Below are 18385 nucleotides of genomic sequence, written 5' to 3' on the forward strand. Positions count from 1 at the left end.
TTTACATTGATTAGTATAGTGGCTCTGTAATGTCAGATTTCTTCATAGGTGTGGGGTCCATTTTTAAATTTTCTGTTCTGTTCTCTTAGTTTGATTTGTCTGTTCCTATATGAATATCACATTGTTTTAAATTATATGAAATTATAAGTCTTTGGCCTGCCTAAAACGCTCTTCTCCTAAATGTATATACTACCGAATCGCTCATTTTCTCCTGGGCTCTGCTTCATAGTCACATTTTTAGCCAGCCTTCCCTAGCCACTCTTTCTAAAATTTCATTGTCTTTCCAAAATACTTTATATCTGTCTTCTCTGCTTTATTTTTTCAGCTATTTTAATCTAACATAATAATGCATATGTTCATCTTGCTTATTTTTTCTCCCTCCCAATAGAATGTAAGATTTATGAGGGCAGCGTTTTTTGGATCTCTAATTATTCTTGTATTCCCAGCCTAGAAAACAGTGCCTGACATTTAATAGGCACTCGATTAGTATTTCTAAATAACAAATCAAGGAATGTTGATATATGGAAGGGTAACCTCCCTTCCTCCACCATTCTTTACAAGTATTTTATTTCTCTAGTTCTCTTGCTCTTTGATGCTAGACTAATAAAAGTAAGTCTAGGGAGGAAAAAAGGGAGGAAAAATAAGGAAATCTTTTAAATCTAGCTTTCTTTCCCACATCCCAGAGGTGGCCAGTGAAATGGAAAGGACAGACAGACTAGGGTTGGTTAACTGTGAATCAACTTTTATGGGTCGGCTTTCCTGTTGCAAATGCCTCCCACTCCTCTGCTTTCCATGGCAAACAGAGCTGGCAGCACCTAGAGTTTATAGCTTGCTCACTTGTTAAGGAAATACACCATGCCTCTGGTCTGTAGGGAGATACACCCTGAACAGATACACCCTGAATGAACACTTAGTTTGATTACTAAGTCCGGCAATTAAAATCTCAGCTGTAAGTGTGGCACCCTATAGCACAGAGCTCCCAGAGCTGTGGAGTCATCTAAGGATGAATGCCCGTGGGGTAATCTGTCTCTAACTGGGTAAAGCAAGAGCAGGTATTGAATTGAGCAGTGATGATTCATGGAAATTCTGTCAGAGGAGGTACTCTGGGCTTTATTACAGGCTAAACTGAGAAGCCAAGTCATTCTGGAAGGAATGCATAATGAAGTTTTCAGATGAAGATTTTGAAGTTTTACAGGCTGGAGTCACATTTGATTCAAACCATCTGTTTAATGTGAAGTTGAACCCAGCATTTGTTCGTACACCTCTCACAGCATACAATCATTTGGTAAGGGTCCACGGAGTGTCAGGCACTGGGTTTACAAGACGAATGATACAGATGTCTCTGTTCTTGAGATGCTTATTGATCTAGCGCAAGTAAAAATTATCTGTCTATATGTGTTTTCCCTTCCCTGATTGTGAGGTCAGGGTCTGTAGTTTATGTGCACCTTGTTTGCCAGGGCCAAGCATTATGTCAATACACTGTTTTTGATGAAACAAATGCATGAAAGAACTCATGGTGATTTACCAAACATGACTACTGAAATGTCTAATGTTATTATGTGGTATTGATATTATGATATATAGGTTAGTATTGCAATTGGCTCTGGATTGAAAAAAAGAGAGAGAGAGAAACACTAGTGATGTAATGATAAAAACTATGGCATCAGAAAACAATAATGATCCCAGAATGCTGAAAGACACAGGCTATTTTGTATCCTGCAGCTTAAAATAGTTTAATGATGATGAAAAGCCAGTTATTATGTGACATATTTAGTAAAATAATAGTAATGTCAAATATGAACACATTTTTCCAGTTAACTCTAAGCTGCTCTAACACTAACTATTTAATCTACATTAACCCTACCATTATTTTATCTTTGCGTTTGGGAAATACCATGGTAAGCACTTTAGGGACCACAAAGATAAACAAAAGGGCCTGTCCAAAAACAGTGTAAAATCCAGTAGCATGGGTATTTTTAAGCAGTGGCACATGGATGGGATAATAGCGTCCATTAACCCCTTGAAATGTATACAAAATCAGAGTGGGGTGTAATTTTCTGAGGAGGGCTTTCATCGAATTGTCTAATAATTAATATACACAAAAGTTTAAGAACTCTGTAGTAGAGAGATCTAAGCTGAGAAAGAATTAGACCATATGGGAATTTCAAAGTACCTTGGGAGGTTAATCAAGGAGCAGCAAGGTTAGGATGAACAAAGGCTTGATGGGATGGTAGAAGGCAGCATTTAACATATAACTGGAGGGATGGGGGTAAGGCTCTTGAATTGGCGGGATGACTGTAAAGAGAGGCACGAGGTAGGGAAGTGCAGGGCTTTTCCTGGGGAAAAGTTTGTAGTTTGTAGCATTAAGGTACATGTAGAACTGGAGTGGGCAATCAAGTCTTCAAATCTTGGGGCCATGCTGGGGAAGGCCCTCAAATATATGCTAAATGAATAAAATAGAACCCCTATAGTCTAACACACTGTTTTAATTTGCTAGCTGCTGGAATGCAATATACCAGAAATGGAATGGCTTTTAACGAGGGGAATTTAATAAGTTGCTAGTTTACAGTTCTAAGGCCAAGAAAATGTCCCAATTAAAACAAGTCTATAGAAATGTCCAATCAAAGGCATCCGGGGAAAGATATCTTGGCTCAAGAAGACCGATGAAGTTCAGGGTTTTTCTCTCAAGTGAGAAGGCACATGGTGAACACAGTCACAGTTTCTTTCTCAGCTGGAAGGGCACATGGCAAGCACAGTGTTATCTGCGAGCTTTCTCTCCTGGCTTCCTGTTTCATGAAGATCCCTGGGAGGCATTTTCCTTCTTCATCTCCAAAACACTGGCTGGTGGATTCTCTGCTTCGTGGTGCTGCAACATTCTCTGCTCTCTCTCAATCGCCCACTTTCTCCAAAGTGTTTCCTCTTTTATAGGATTCCAATAAGCTAATCAAGACCCACCTGAATGGGTGGAGCACATCTCTATCTAGTTTAACAACCACTCTTGATTGAGTAACATCTCTAGGGAGATGATCTAATTACAAACACACAGTACTAAATAGGGATTAGAAGAAACAGCTGCCTTTACAAAATGGGATTAGTATTAAAAAATGGCTTTTCTAGGGTACATAACATCCTTTCAAACCAGCACACTTACTACCAATGTTTTAGTTACAGTCACATCAACATAAGCATTAAAAAAATTTTTTTTTATTGTATAATATAACACATATACAAAGCAAAGAAAAAAAAAAGCAATAGTTTTCAAAGCACTCTTCAACAGGTAGTTACAGGACATCCCAGAGTCTGTCATGGGCTACCATATCATCATCTCAGATTTACCTTTTAGCTGCTCCAGAATATAGGAGGCTGGAAGGAACAAATACTCTTTTTTATCATCACAATAGACTTTTTTTGAAAAATAACATATATACGAAGAAGCAATAAATTTCAAAGCACAGAGCAACAATTAGTTGTTGAACAGATTTCAGAGTTTGGTATGGGTTATAATACCATAATTTTAGGTTTTTACTTCTAGCTGTTCTAAGACACTGGAAACCAAAAGAAATATCAATTTAATGATTCAGCAATCATATTTGTTTGTTAAATCCTACCTTCTCTGTGTGACTCCACTATCACCCTTGATCTTTCTGTCCCTTTCTTTAGGGGTATTTGGGCTATGGCCATTCCAACTTTTTCATGTTGGGAGGGGCTGTGAATAATACAGGGTAGGGAGATGGAATTAGCTGATGTACTGTAGAGGCTGGGCCCTCTAGGTTTCAGAACTTATCTGGCCCAGGGACTCACCTGGAGGTTGTAGGTTTCTGGAAAGTTACCCTAGTGCATGGAACCTTTGTAGAATCTTTCTTATATATTGCCATAGGTGTTCTTTAGGATTGGCTGGAATGGTTTTGGTTGGGGTTTGGCAAGTTATGGTGGGTAGCAATGTCTTAACTGAAGCTTGTATAAGAGTGACCTCTAGAGTAGCCTCTCAACTCTATTTGAACTCTCTCAGCCACCAATACCCTATTAGTTACACTTTCTTTCCCCCTTTTGGTCAGGATGGAATTGTTGATCCCATGGTACCAGGGCCAGACTCATCCCTGGGAGTAGTCTTCCATGCTGCCAGGGAGATTTTCACCCCTAGGATGTCAAGTCCCATGTAGGAGTAGGGCAATTATTTCACTTGCAGAGTTGGGCTTAGAGAGAGTGAAGCCACATCTGAGCAACAGAAGAGGTCCTCCAGAAGTAACTCTTAGGCATGTCTATAGATAGTCTAAGCTTTTCTGTTACCTGTATAAGCTTCACAAGAGTAAGCCTCAAGATCAAGGGCTTGGCCTATTGATTTGGGTGTCCCTTATGTTTGACACAGTGTTAGGGAATTTCCTGATGGTAAAGTTTAATATTTCATATTTTTCTCCCATCCCTCAAGGGACTTTGTCAATACTTTTTGATTATCTGCTTAATATACTCTAGGATGTACCTAGGCATTACATTAAGCTATACAAGATTAAAGTCCTTCATTCTTATTTTGGGCTCCCTGTGTTTCAATTGTTCAACTGAGCAATCCAGACAGGTTGAATTAGATTATGTGCTACAGAAAATTTAGGTTCCAGACAAAATAAAACTTTCTTCTTTGGTCTCAAAGAGTAGGTGCATTTCTTATAATAGACAATGTCTTCTGTACCTCTGTGTTCTGAATTACCTTAATACTGACCTGATCTGCTTCATTCTTATCGCTAAATACCAGGTTATAGATATATAAAACAGCCTTTCAAAATCCAGAAATAATAATTACCACTCCGGACTAAATGTGTCTGAACACAAGCATTTTTATATTTGTGGTAGTCTGTAACTTTTTAACTATCCAAAGAAATATTTCATGGATACCAACTGTTCTAGTTTGCTAGCTGCCAGAATGCAATCTACCAGAAGCGGAATGGCTTTTAACGAGGGGAATTTAATAAGTAGCTAGTTTACAGTTCTAAGGCCAAGAAAATGTCCAAATTAAAATAAGTCTATAGAAATATCCAATCTAAGGCATCCAGGGAAAGATACTTTGGTTCAAGAAGGCCAGTGAAGTTCAGGATTTCTTTCTCAAGTGGAAGGGCTCATGGCAAACACAGTCAGAGTTTCTCTCTCATCTGGAAGGCCACATGATGAACACGGTGTCATCTGCTAGCTTCTTCTCCTGGCTTCCTGTTTCATGAAGCACCCCGGGAGGCATTTTCCTTCTTCATCTCCAAAGGCTGCTGGCTAGTGGACTCTGCTTCTTGTGGCTATGTCATTCCGCTCTGCTCTGAATCTTCTTCATTCTCCAAAATGTTTCCTTTTTTATAGGACACCAATAAACCAATCAAGACCCACCCAAATAGGTGGAGACATGTCGACACCTAATCCAGCTTAACAACCACTCTTGACTAGATCACATCATCCAGGGAGATGATCTGATTACAGTTTCAAACATACAGTATTGAATAGGGATTATTCTACCTTTATGAAATGGGGTTTTGATTAAAACATGGCTTTTCTAGGGAGGCATACTTCCTTTCAAACTAGTACACCAACCAATGTAGAGAAAGTGATACTGACATTTAAATTAAAGGTGGGCCAATTTAAGACCAGACTAAGGATAAGCCAAGAAAACCTGAATAAAAACCAATATAGTTTAGAGGAGATGCCTTGTATCTAAAATTCTGATTGCGATGGATGTCTGTCCAGATTGTAAGAAAAGTGGAGGACAGGGATTGATAGAGATTTGGAAGAGGGAAGGATGTTCTTATTAAGTGTATCACAGGAAAATGTAATGATATGGCAAGACCTGTGCTTCATTAGTTCTCATCACCCACTAAGTTACTGTTGACTGGGGCAAAATGTTAACAGTGTTTGTTGCTGGGTTATGAGATTAATAGATAGCAGCATCATAGGTAGATTTTTTCATTTTGATAGTTTCCAAAATTTCTACAATGAGTATGTATTATTTTTATTTGAAGAAAATAATTAAAAATTACTGTAGTCAATTAGGCAATGTTTTTACAAATTGAAATCATATGGCATATGTGGTTTGCTGTAGTCTGCTCTAATTTAACACTATCCTGAGCATTTTCTCAGATCAAATATTCTTCAAAAACTTATTTTGAATGATGCATAGTGACCTATAGCATAAATACACCATCATTTATTTTTTCATTTTCTTGTGTTTGTCATTTAGGTTTTTTCTTTTCTTTTCACTTTTATAATGTTGTAATGTTGTTAAGTTCCTTGACCACAAATTTTTATGTCCATTTCTGGACAGATTATTCATAAAGTGGAATTATTTGGTCAAACTGAATGGACTTTTCAGGTCTCTTAAGACACATCATTCTCCAGAATTGGAGCACCACAAGCAATTCATATTGTACTTTGCCCAACAGTGAGTATTTTCATTGTAAAATCTCTGTCAATTTTGTAAAGAAAAATTTCTTTATATACTGGCAATGATAAACATAATTTATACTTAATCATTAATCATTTTGTTCTATTGGTTATCTGTTCCTGTTCTTTTCTCATTCTTTAATTTGTGTCTTAGGATTTTTTTCTAATGACTTTCCCTAAGTTCTTTACATAACCTTTTGGATGTCACGTTTGTGGTAAACCTTTTTTGTAGTATGGTAAGTGCATAATCATTCTGACATTTTTTTAGATGCAAACATATTTTTATAGTCAAATCTTTAGATATTTTTGTTTGTAATTAACTACTATCAAGAGATCTTATAAATATTCACCCTAAATTTTCTTGTGGTCTATCTGTACCCCTGGTGTTTTCAGGCAGTTCACATGCGTTCTTTCGCCTTCTTTGAACCAGTTGATGTTAACTGTGTATCTAATACAGAGAGGAAGGAATTAAGCTGACGCTCAGCTGTCATATTAGCAGAATTATTACAGTGTGGTGGTTAGCACTCTATCCCTGGAGGCAGTCTTCCTAGCTCTGCCACTTACTGGTCATGTGGACTTTTGAAGTCATTTAAAGTCTCTGTTCTTTTGTTTTTTTTTTAATCAGTAAAATGGTCTTAATAATAGAACCTACATGTAAATCGCTCAGGACATGTCCTGGTGCAAAGCCAGTGTCAGTTACAGTTGGTCTATGTTCGATACCTGCTTTGAAGGTTGATATTGTTTCAATCTACTTTATATTTCTAAAGATTCAAATATTTCAACGCGTTCATCTCCAATGACGTTCCCAGAACCCCCCTCAGCCACTTTTGTAAGTGAGACACGCCTCCTAGAGGCCACGAAGTGCAGTCTATTTCCAGCTTTTGGAAAAAGCCAGCGAGCTGGGTTGGTTCTGTCTGACGCGCTGCCTGGAAGATGTTTCAGTCGGAGATCAGTTAAGAGGAGCATCCACTTTCTCCCCAGGACTTTCCACTTGACACTAGTTTCTCTCCAAGCCTGATCTCTCCCAAGTTTTGTAGACCCCAGAGTGATTTCTGCGCGTGTGCATTCATTCGCTAATTCTATTTCCTTTCACATATATTTTGCTAGGTGCTTACTATGTGCGAGGCGTTGGGGGTGGAGAAGAACTGAACCTGTTCGTATTGGGCTTGAAGTTCAACAGAAAAATTAAAACATGCATTGAACACAGATAGGCTAACGATTATCTTTTAGCTTCAGTTTCTCATCTGCAAAAACATGGCAACACGATCTATCTTTATTGGGTGCTGAAAAGCCGAACGAGTCAAAAACGGAGCACCTAATGGTGAGCTGGATGCAAAAGAAGACCTCAACAAAATGCGTGTTCATTCCTCCTCTAGATTGGAAGTGATGAGTGATGGCCCTACGGGTAAAAATTTCCCTCAATTTATGAAATCTTTGTCGATGTCCACAAACGAAGTTATATCGGCTCATGCTTCAATATGTGGACGTTTTTGCTTCTACCATTCCAGAACCCCAGATTCAACTTTCAGAACCTACCTACTCCACATTCAGGAAGCGTAGCTTAAAATCTTGGGGGGTGGAAATGCTAACTTCTATTAAATAAAAGATAAAAAAAAAAAACCAAAGAAATTGGTCAAGCGGATGAAACGCCCAGAAGCGCCCATTGAACATGCGCGGGGCGCGAGCGGGGTGGGCGGGACTTCCGGAGGGCGGGCTGCCGCAGGCGCTTCCGGTTCTATGTGAAATCTCCCGCCACCGGTGGAAAGGGTCTGTTGGTGTTTCTGTTTTCTCCCATTTCCTGTGGCTGCAGGTGAGAGAAGCTCCCGTGGCTTGTAGGATGGGTTGCTATGCTGGTATCGAGGGTTACAAGCCGAGAAGAAAAGAGAGAGCACTTTGCGGGCGGCGGGAGCAGACGGATTGATCGGTACCGGGTGCGGGTATTGGGTATTGATTGGTTTTTTTGGGCAGAGACGCGGAGGCGGGTGCCGGGTTGAGGGGAGATGACTTTCCCCCGAGGAGGGGAGATCGGGAGTGGGAATAGGAAAATAACTTGTGGGTGCTCCCTAAAAGGAGTTCCGAAGGTAAGTTGCTACCCTGCCGGCCACGTCTCTTATCTAATCAGAGCCTACCGCGCCTTCTTCCGAATTCGGGACGGCAGCCTGAAGTCTTATTTTGGGAGCTTTCGGTTTGGCGCTGCCGATTGGGGAATCGTTTGTTGCCCAAATGTCAGGAAGTCAAAACAAAACAAAAACCTTTACTCTTGAGACTGCAAGGATCTAAGGGTGACGACACACAGACCTGTCCTGAGCAAGAACGCCACCTGACTTACTGGTTGTGGAAGTTAGGACCACCGCACTGCAGCTCTGCCAGCGCCCCCCCCCCCACACCCCCAACCCAGTTACTACCGATGTATTGTAGAAAATTTGAAAAATACGGAAAACATACCCAGAGATGATAATCACATTTTATGCATGTCCTTCAACTTCAGTTCTTTTAAATGCATGTGGGATTATTTTTCATGCTTTTTGTTTTTTTCTTTTCCAGTCCACTTTCCATCATTTTAACTTTATGTGCTTCTTTCCAAGGTAACCAAGATGCAGTTTTTTGGAGGAAAGCGGAGGAAGTTGAGGTTGGCAGGTGACCAAAGAAGTGCTTGTTACCCTCATAGCCTTCAGTTTTACTTGCAGCCTCCATCTGAAAACATATCTTTAATAGAATTTGAAAACTTGGCTATCGATAGACTTAAATGTGAGTCATATTTAAATTAGAATTTACAGAGTATTGAAAAACTTACTTATGCTTTGTAGGAATGAATGAAGGCACTTTTCCCCATTCATTCAGCAGTCATTCAATGCATATTTGTTGAGAATTTGCTGTTAATTCATTTATTTACTGTAAAATGCATATGTATTGAGTGCTGCTGTGTTCCAGGGGGTAGGGGTTTTGAGATGAAATATGTAATTCCGTCTTCAGAATAATCATATTCAGTATTTTAGGTGCTCTAGTTGAGGTAAATAGTGCTTTTGAAGCACAGAAGTGGAAATGACTGACAATTTAAGTAAAGCTTCTTAGAGAAATTGAAATGTCTGAACTTGAAGAATGGGTAGAAATTTTGCAACAAAGAAGTGAAGGGATTTTCCAAGTTGAAATAATAGCCTATATAAAACTTAGGGACATGAAGGAGAATCTCATATTTTGAGGGAACAGTGTCAAAATTAGAGTGGATGGAGGAGTATGGATAATGAAGGCATTTTGTGTCATGCTGATGTAAGAAGGATGTGGCAGCTGTACTGCGGCCCTACTTATCCTTTATGTGTTGAAAGAAGAAGGCAATGGGCTAGACAGGAACTGAAGCAGAAATACCAGCACTAATCTTTGGAGTTTATGTTCCAGGATATCCTTGTGGTATAGTCAGAAGGAGAGTTGAGATACTGTTAATTGTTCTTAGAGGAGCAGGGTGAGAACTTGTTAATACAGAGAGATGAGCACTTGATACCTCTTGGTTGAATGAAAGAGCAAAGGCGAGAGAGAAGGGTTTTAGGAAGTTAGTTATCAGGTGCCTTATAGGGATTAAGATGATGATTGAAAAGTGTCCCTTGGGTGTGGTAAATGAGGTGAAATGGTATGGACCTGAACTAAGGTAGTGACAGTGACATTGATAAAAACGGAGAGATTTAAGGGATATTGAGGAAGTATGATTGACAGAATTTGGTAACTGGATGTGAGGAGTGAGGGGGTAGGAGGAGGTTGTTTAGAGTTCCTGTTTGGATGATTTGATGGACAGAAACTCTGCTTATGGAGATGGGGAAGGCAGGGGGAGGAGCAAGATTGAAGGGAAGGTAAATTTGGTATGGGATACCAAAATAAGGAGTCACCTGTGGGATGTGGGGTTCATCCTTGAACTTAAAAGTGCCTCATTAATGGAATAAGAATTCATTTAGGAAAGTATTTTAGGGACCCTTTTAGGAATATTAGGAACTTTTGAACAGTATATACATCTATTCAGGATGGTTCATTTGGATGATTGGATGGCCCTGCTTCTTCAGGAAAGGAAGGACAGGTTTTTTTAAATTTATTTTTCTTCTGATGAGCCGATGGTAAATAAATGAAGTAGACAACCTAATAGTTTAAAATGAAGGATGTAAACATGTGGAGTTTAATTTTTTTTCTACCCTGACACATGCGAGGGATACATTTCTTTGCTTAACAATAGTGGCTCAGTACAGCAGTGATTATCCACCATCCTACCCTCTTCCCCAGTTGACAATCCTTGGTTATGAGACATGGATATTTTCTGTACGTGGATGGAAATTATCCTACAAACATATATAATTTATATAATCTACTTGCAGAAAATAAAACTGTTACATCTTGTCATCTTTTATTAAGTAATTTTGAGATTGCTAAGGTATCCTAGATTTTATTTGTGTGTGGATTTAATTTTTTAAAAAATTATCTTCCATTGATACTTTTTTTCTTTCCCTTTCTTTTCTTTGCTTTTTTTTAGTGCTAAAATCAATTGAAAATCTTGGTGTGAGCTATGTGAAAGGAAGTGAGGAATATCAGAGTAAGTTGGAGGCTGAGATTCGAAAGCTGAAGTTTTCCTACAGAGTAAGTAAAATGGGGGGAAAAAATCCTGCTGTTTGCATATATTCATATACTTAGTATCAGTTGTGGGAAAGGTGTAATAGGTACAGGTTTTGTGTTTTTTTTTTAATTTTTTAAAACTGTGTTCACATATATAATCTAGTGCTGTTAATTACATTCACAATGTTGTTCTGCCATTACCACTGTCCATTACCAAAACTTGACAGTCAACCCAAATAGAAACTCTGTACAATTTAAGCTTTAATTCCTCATTTCCTACCACCACCCAAGTCCCTGGTAACCTGTATTCTAGATTCTGACTCTATAAGTTTATTTATTCTAATTATTTCATATCAGTGAGATTATACAACATTTGTCCTTTTATGTCTGGCTCATTTCACTCAACATGATGTCTTCAAGGTTCATCCACGTTGTTGCATGTATCAGAAGTCCATTCCTTTTAATAGCTGAATAATATTCCATTGTATGTATATACCACATTTTATTCAGCCATTCATTGGTTTGCCTCCATCTTTTCGCAATTGTGAATAATGCTACTGTGAACACTGGTGTGCAAATATCTGTTTGAATCCCTGTTTTCACATCTTTTGGGTATGTACCTAGAAGTGAGATTGCCAAATCTTATGATAATTTTATAACTAGCTTTCTGAGGAACTGCAGAACTGTCTCCCACAGTGGCTGTGCAATTTTACATTTTGCCCAACAACGAAGGGGTGTTTGTTAGTATTTTTCACATCCTCTCCAATACTTGTAATTTTCTGTTTCTTTAATAGTAGCCATTCTGGTGGATGTGAAATGTATCTCATTGTGGTTTTTATTTGCATTTCCCTAATAGCTAATGCTGTTTAGCATATTTTCATATGCTTTTTTTTTGACATACCTTTTTGGAGAAATGCCATGCATGTCTTTTGCCTATTTTTTAAAGTGGGTTGTTTGCCATTTTATTACTGAGTAGTAGGATTTCTTTATATATTCTGGATATTAGATTCTTATTGGGTATGTTTTTTCCAAATATTTGGTTTCCAAATATTTTCTCAGCACAGGGGTTTTATATAAAGTCTTATACAGTGTAGACTCTGCTTAAAGGAACCTACAGTCTGCTGGGTGATTGACATTTAGTCAGATGATTACAGTACAGCAATATTTCTCAACCTTGGCACTATTGACATTTTGTGGTTGGTGATTCCTTATTGTGGAGGATTGCCTTTGCATCATAGGATGCTTAGTGGCATCCCTGGCCCTGAACCCACTAGATGTCTACAGACATTACCAGATGTCTTCTGGGGACAAAATCAGTGCGATATAGGATTGTGATACTGTTTATAGATGTATGCTCCAGGAATTTGGAAAGCATGTGTAATTATCTAGTTCAGGTTGGGGAGGTTTGGGAAGGCTCTAGAGGAGGTAGTGCCTGATCTGCATCTTCATAGATGGAACCAAATTTTTATTTGGAAGATGTCTGCCAAGAATAGATTAAAAGGGTTATGTCTGAGAATGGAGACCATTTAGGAGCCTGGAAATGAATGAGAGTCTGAATTAAATAAAAGAGAACAGGTTTAAGAGATGATAAGCAGATAGAATCAGAAGATCTTAGTGACTCATTGCAGGTAGAAGGGAGAGGGAAAAGTTATGAGAGTTATGAATGACATTCAGGTTTCTAAGTATGGCAGCTGGATGGTAGATGGTGGTGATGTTTTGAGATGTGGTGGACGGGAGAAGGAGGAGTCTGGAAAGGAAAATGTTGAGTTCTTGAGAATTTGAGGTGCTTGTGGAGATGTCTCATGGGCAGTTGGATATGTAGGTCTGGACTTAGGAAATTCTAGAAGTATAGATTTCAGGGAATGTTGGGAACATAGGAAATAGCTGAGAACATCCAGGAAAGTATTTGAGGGAGAAAGGATGATGATAGAGGATAGGATGTGAAGAATATCAATATTTAAGGTGAAGTGAAAGTGGAAGAGTCTGGGAAGGAGCTGCCAGAAAGGTAGGAGATGGCCCAGGGGAATAGTGTCTCATAGAAGCCTAGGAAGGCTGGAGTTTAATGATATTGATAATGATAATAATAAGAATAGAAATAGCAAACATTTATATTATGCTCCAGACCCTGTTCTAAGTGCTTTACCTATATTAGCCCATGTGACCCATACAATAGTCTTATGAGGTAGAAACTATTATCATCCTCATTTTACAGATCAGGGAACTGGGTTACTGGTATAAGTCACTTGCAGCTCATAAAATAGTAAGTGGCAGAGCTAAGATTTGAATCTGGGCATGGTTTGGTGCTCCATGGTGAATGTTCTAGCCACACAGTTCAGATTCTTAGCATAGATCATGTAAGGTGAGCAGTATTGCACCCATTGGATTTGCCAGGTGGGTGGGCACTTGTAGATAGGGGAAGAAGCTAGATTGATACAGTGGTTGGAGGAGGGAGGATATGGATAGAATGGTATGGATAGAATATTTACTCTTAAGGTGCTTAGCCAAAAAGAAAAAAAAGTATGTACATGCATACATAAATATATGACAAGATAATTGAGCATGTTTATGAGCTGAACAGAAAGATCTAGAAGAGAAAGAAGAGGAGGGGATACTTTATTGAGAGAGATGTTGATAAATCAAGATCCTTAAGAGGCAAGAGCAGATGGAATGCAGGGTATGGGGATTAGCTTTTCACAGGAGGAAGGATAAATGCTTTGTTCATGGAGATAGAGGGAAAGGCAATATAACGTGGGTGCAGAAATTTTGGGTTGAAAGAGTTTCTGACTGGTGGCCTTTATTTTCTCTAAAGTAGGTGAAGACATCTGAGAAAGAAGGGGGAAATGGCATGGTAGAGGACTGGGGGTAACTGGTGAAGTTTGAAATGACTTTTCTGAGAAGTGAGGAAAGAGATGATTGTGCCAAAGCCTAGCTCTGCTGCTTATAGGCTTTGTGACCCTAGGCAAGTTTTATGACCTCCCTATACTTCAGTTTCCTCATTTTTAAGATAGGCACATAATAGTTCCTATCTCATGGGTTTATTTTAAGGATTAATGGATTAATACATGAAAAATGCATACAGTAGTGCCTGGTACCTTGTAATTCCTCAAGACATGTTTGCTCTATTTTGGACTTGAATAAGGATTCCTAAGCACTGGTAAGCAATCTTTAGTATTCTAAATTCCCACAGTTGTGTGCTTTTTCTTCAGAGGTTCTTAGCATTTTGGGAATAGGACTGGAGAATATATCCGTAAATTACTTTAGAATCTAAGGTTTGCCAGATGGTTGGAATTAAATAAGTTGAGGGTTTGTATAAGAAGTGAATCTTTGGTAGAGGCTGGATGAGAAAGTTAAGACTGGGAAGGCTGATAGATAGGAAGAAAATAGTGAGGTCCAAACTCAGGAGGTTTTTTTGAGATCAGTTCAATTCTTAGTTTCATAGGATTGCTAACTTAGGTACAATGCTAGTTGTCCTAGAAAGCATATTTTGAAATTTGCATTTTTGGAACTTACTTTACCATTGACTTAAGCTAAGCATTTATTTTATGTTTTGAATACATTTATTTTATTCATGTGTTGTATTTTTATTTTTTGTTGTATTATTTTTAAGGAAAACTTAGAAGATGAATATGAACCACGAAGAAGAGATCACATTTCTCACTTTATTTTGCGCCTTGCTTATTGCCAGTCGTGAGTATACATTTATACTTTCAAAGTCAAATCCTGGGTTGTAAATTGGCACATGAAGAGTTTGCATGTATTGTACTGAAAGTAGAAAAATTCAGAATAGCATCAGGAACCACTGGTACAGGATTGATATTCTTTGGCTTATTTCCAGTTGTTTTTACCCTTCACGCTTCTCTTTTACCTTCAAGTGGTAAAATTTCAAATTATATTTAATGTGTGGAATTGGTTCTCTTTATATTTTCTCCCCAAGTATCTGTCTGATAGAGTACATAGCTAGTGACTTTGTACAGCAATGAACTTTTCCTCCTCCATGGCTGGAGGGAAAGGGGCTGGGGTACAATATTTTAAAGATATCAACCCCCCTTTTGGAAAGATCAAGAAATGCCCTTTGATTGCAACTTTAATGAGTTGAACACTGTTGCAGTGAATTGTTTGAGACTAATAGTTTACTAAAAAATTTTCTGTTGCAATATTTTGCCTCTCTAAACACTTTTTAACTTTATGGGAAAGACTCTTTATTTGGTTTTTAAAATTGGAAGCGATTTCATTAGGAAGGGCTTTTGGTTATTTTCTCTAGAAAAAAGGTGGTAATATTTATAAGAAATGAGGAAGCAAATACATCCTTGAATATAATACAAGTTTTTAGAAGTAGAGGTATATGGGCTTGTACTTATTAGATCTAGGATATTTTCCTTTGGTAGTTGGTTTCTTGCCAATTAATAGTGCCATCCAGAGGGAGAAGGAGTTTGTTGCTTTTCTCATCTTGTCTTATCTCATCTCGTCTCTTCTCTTCTTTCTGTAATAATTTTGTAAAATAATGTATTTATGAAGTCTTCTTTTTATTAATAGACTTATCAAATTAATATTTTGTTTACTATCACAAGATAATAATAATTGAGAAGGTTTTCATTAGCTTTGCTCCTAGAATTTTCCTTTTGTAAAAAAAAGCATGTGCAGTTTATGCAATTTATGCAGTAAATGAATTACTGATGCCCTGCAAAGTTTTTTTTCCCACTATTTCCCTGGTGGTAAAGTTTAATAGTTCCATATTTTTCTCCCATCTCAAGGAGCTTTACCAATACTTTTTGATTATCTGCTTATTATACTCTGGGATGTATACAGGGATTACATTAAGCTATGCAGGATTAAAGGCCCTCATTCTTATTCTTGGCTCCCTGTGTTTGGTGTTCCTTTTAATTTTATGCCCATAATACCCCTCCTGCTTAAATCCAAGACATCCCTTGCAGATTGTGGAAACAAATATGTCAGTCATGCTTTCTTTACCGTTATAAAGGAGTTGTGTGCTTTAAAAACTATCTGTTGGCACCTTGGCTCATGTTTGAATATTTTTTCATAAAATTTCTAGCACTTAGAAATCATTGGACTTTTAATTTACGTTTATAACTCCCCTGTTTCCATTTTAGTGAGGATCTTAGACGCTGGTTCATTCAACAAGAGATGGATCTCCTTCGATTTCGTTTTAATATTTTATCTAAGGACAATATTCAAAATTTCTTAAAGGATAGCCATTTGCAGTTTGAGGCTGTAAGTATGTTTTTGTAGTTATTTCTAATTATGTTCAATATTCATCCTTCTCTTTTTCTTTTAAGTGCTGATACAATTTCAGGTTGCATTTGATGTTGTCAAGTATTTGCCTGAAAGAGTAGACAGCTAGTGACTTTGTGCAGTGACGAACCTTTCTCCTTCCATAAGTAGAGGAGAAAGGGGTCCTTAACACAAAAGCCTTTACATTCAGTGACTTTATCATTAAATATGTGGTTTAGTAAAGCACAAAAAGGTTTAGTTTGTAAAAGTTCATCTTTAACCAGAATCTTGTAGGTCAAAATATTAAAGCTTTTGATATATTAAAGAAAACAGATAAATGATAGTTACTGATTTGGAGGAATGAAGGTGGAGAGGGTAATATTATATTTAAAAAATCAGTTGTCAGTAAAATCTGCCTGTTAGAATAGTTTTAAAAATATTTTGCAGACAAGTCTGGATGATTTACATGTTGTAAGTAAGTTCTTTGAAAATAATATAGTTATATAAAAGCATAATTTGATATGATTATAAAATTATATCTAGAACATATTTATCAGGAACAGGTATTATGGATGGAAATAGAATTTGTGTCTTTTAGGTAGATCCAAGCTGTAGTGGACAGATAAAAAAAATTCTGTTTTTGGGTGATTTAGAGCAGTTAGAGGTAGTAAGACTGGTTGAGACTAAATTTTGGTATTGGAATAGGTGGCTTGAAGCCAAATAAAATTAGAAAGCAGAGTAAGTGAAAGACATCATTCTGTCTGACAAGTGGAAAGTGTACTCACCGTAGCAAGGGATACTGTAGATTATGTGAGTGATACTGTAGATTATGTGAGTTGGGGAAAGAGATTGCATTAAGGGAAGGAAGCAAGTATTTAGCATCTGTTATGTGCTGAGTAAGCACTTTCCATAGGTTCTCTCATTTACTTCTCATAAGACCCCATGAAATTCAGAGATTTTCTAGATAACATCTACCTAGGAAGTGGCAGGGACAAGTGCCATGTACAAGACCATCAAATCATAAAGCCCATCTATCCTCCACTTTGCTTTTAACTTTGATCCCTTGGTGAGGGCCATTATTGTTAATGTCATTTACAGTTAATTTATGTTTTCAGTTTAAAAACCATTTTTGTTGTTGAAAATAGTGAAAAATGACCTTGAGAAGGTGCATTGTTAATCCAGAACATCCCAACATATTGTCAACCTTAATTTTTTTATGATAGCTTTAATGGTATAGAATTCACCTACTATTTTAATGTATACTATTCAGTGGTTTTTGGCTTAGTCACAGAGTTGTTCGGCCTTCATCACTCTCATTTTTTAATATTTTAATCACCCTAAAAAAGAGACTTGTACCCATTAGCAACACTCCCCATTTCTCCTTTCTCCTAGTTCTTGGCAACCACTGATCTTTCTGTCTTGAACTTGCCTATTTTGGATATTTCATAAAAATGGACTCAAAATATTTTGTCTTTTGTGACTAGCTTCTTTCACTTAGTTTAATGTTTTCATTAACTTCTTTCCTTTTTATTGCTGAATAACATTCTGTTATGTGGATATGCTGTGTTTTATCTATTCATCAGTTAATAGGCATTTGGGTTGTTTCCACTTTTTGGCTATTAAGAATAATGTTGCTGTGAATATTTGTGTGTAAGTATTTATGTGGGCATATATTTTCTTTTCTCCTGGAGGTAGCACTGCTTGGTCATGACATTTTGAGAAATTACTAAACTGTTTCCAAATTGGCTGTATCATTTTACATTCCCCCAGCAGTGTATGAGGGTTCCAATTTCTCCACATTCTTGTCAACAATTCATATTGTCTGTCTTTTATTATAGCCATCCTAATGGTGTGAGGTGGTGTGTCATTGTGGTTTTGAATTTGAATTTCCCTAATGACTAATAGTGCTGGTACCTTTTCATGTGCTTATTGGTCATTTGTTTATCTTCTTTGGAGAAATGTGCATTCAAATCCTTTGCCCATTTTTAATTTGAGTTATTTTTCTTGTTACTTTTGAATTGTAAGAGTTCTATATATATTCTAGATACAAGTTTCTTGTCAGATATATAATATGCAAATATTTTTTCCCATCTGAGGCTTTTTCATTTTCTTAATGGTATTATGTGATCACATAAGTTTTTTTTTTGTATCCTGTATGGTG

At 37.4% G+C, this 18385-nt stretch overlaps 1 protein-coding gene across 3 annotated transcripts in view; it reads left to right on the forward strand.

Annotated features, from left to right (window-relative positions):
- The first annotated feature begins 8124 nt into the window (after positions 1-8124).
- PRIM2 (DNA primase subunit 2) overlaps positions 8125-18385 on the forward strand; it is a 389523-nt gene continuing 379262 nt past the window's right edge. The window contains exons 1-5 of one of the 3 annotated variants that reach the window (XM_077162165.1): positions 8125-8218; positions 8994-9156; positions 10916-11019; positions 14603-14682; positions 16104-16224. In XM_077162165.1, the coding sequence (XP_077018280.1) occupies positions 9003-9156; positions 10916-11019; positions 14603-14682; positions 16104-16224 (459 nt within the window). In that variant the 5' untranslated portion in view covers positions 8125-8218; positions 8994-9002. The other 2 variants (XM_077162166.1, XM_077162164.1) reach the window with 2 other exon arrangements.

This window comes from Tamandua tetradactyla, chromosome 5 (genome assembly GCF_023851605.1).
Source record: "Tamandua tetradactyla isolate mTamTet1 chromosome 5, mTamTet1.pri, whole genome shotgun sequence".
In the NCBI taxonomy this organism is placed as follows: domain Eukaryota; kingdom Metazoa; phylum Chordata; class Mammalia; order Pilosa; family Myrmecophagidae; genus Tamandua; species Tamandua tetradactyla.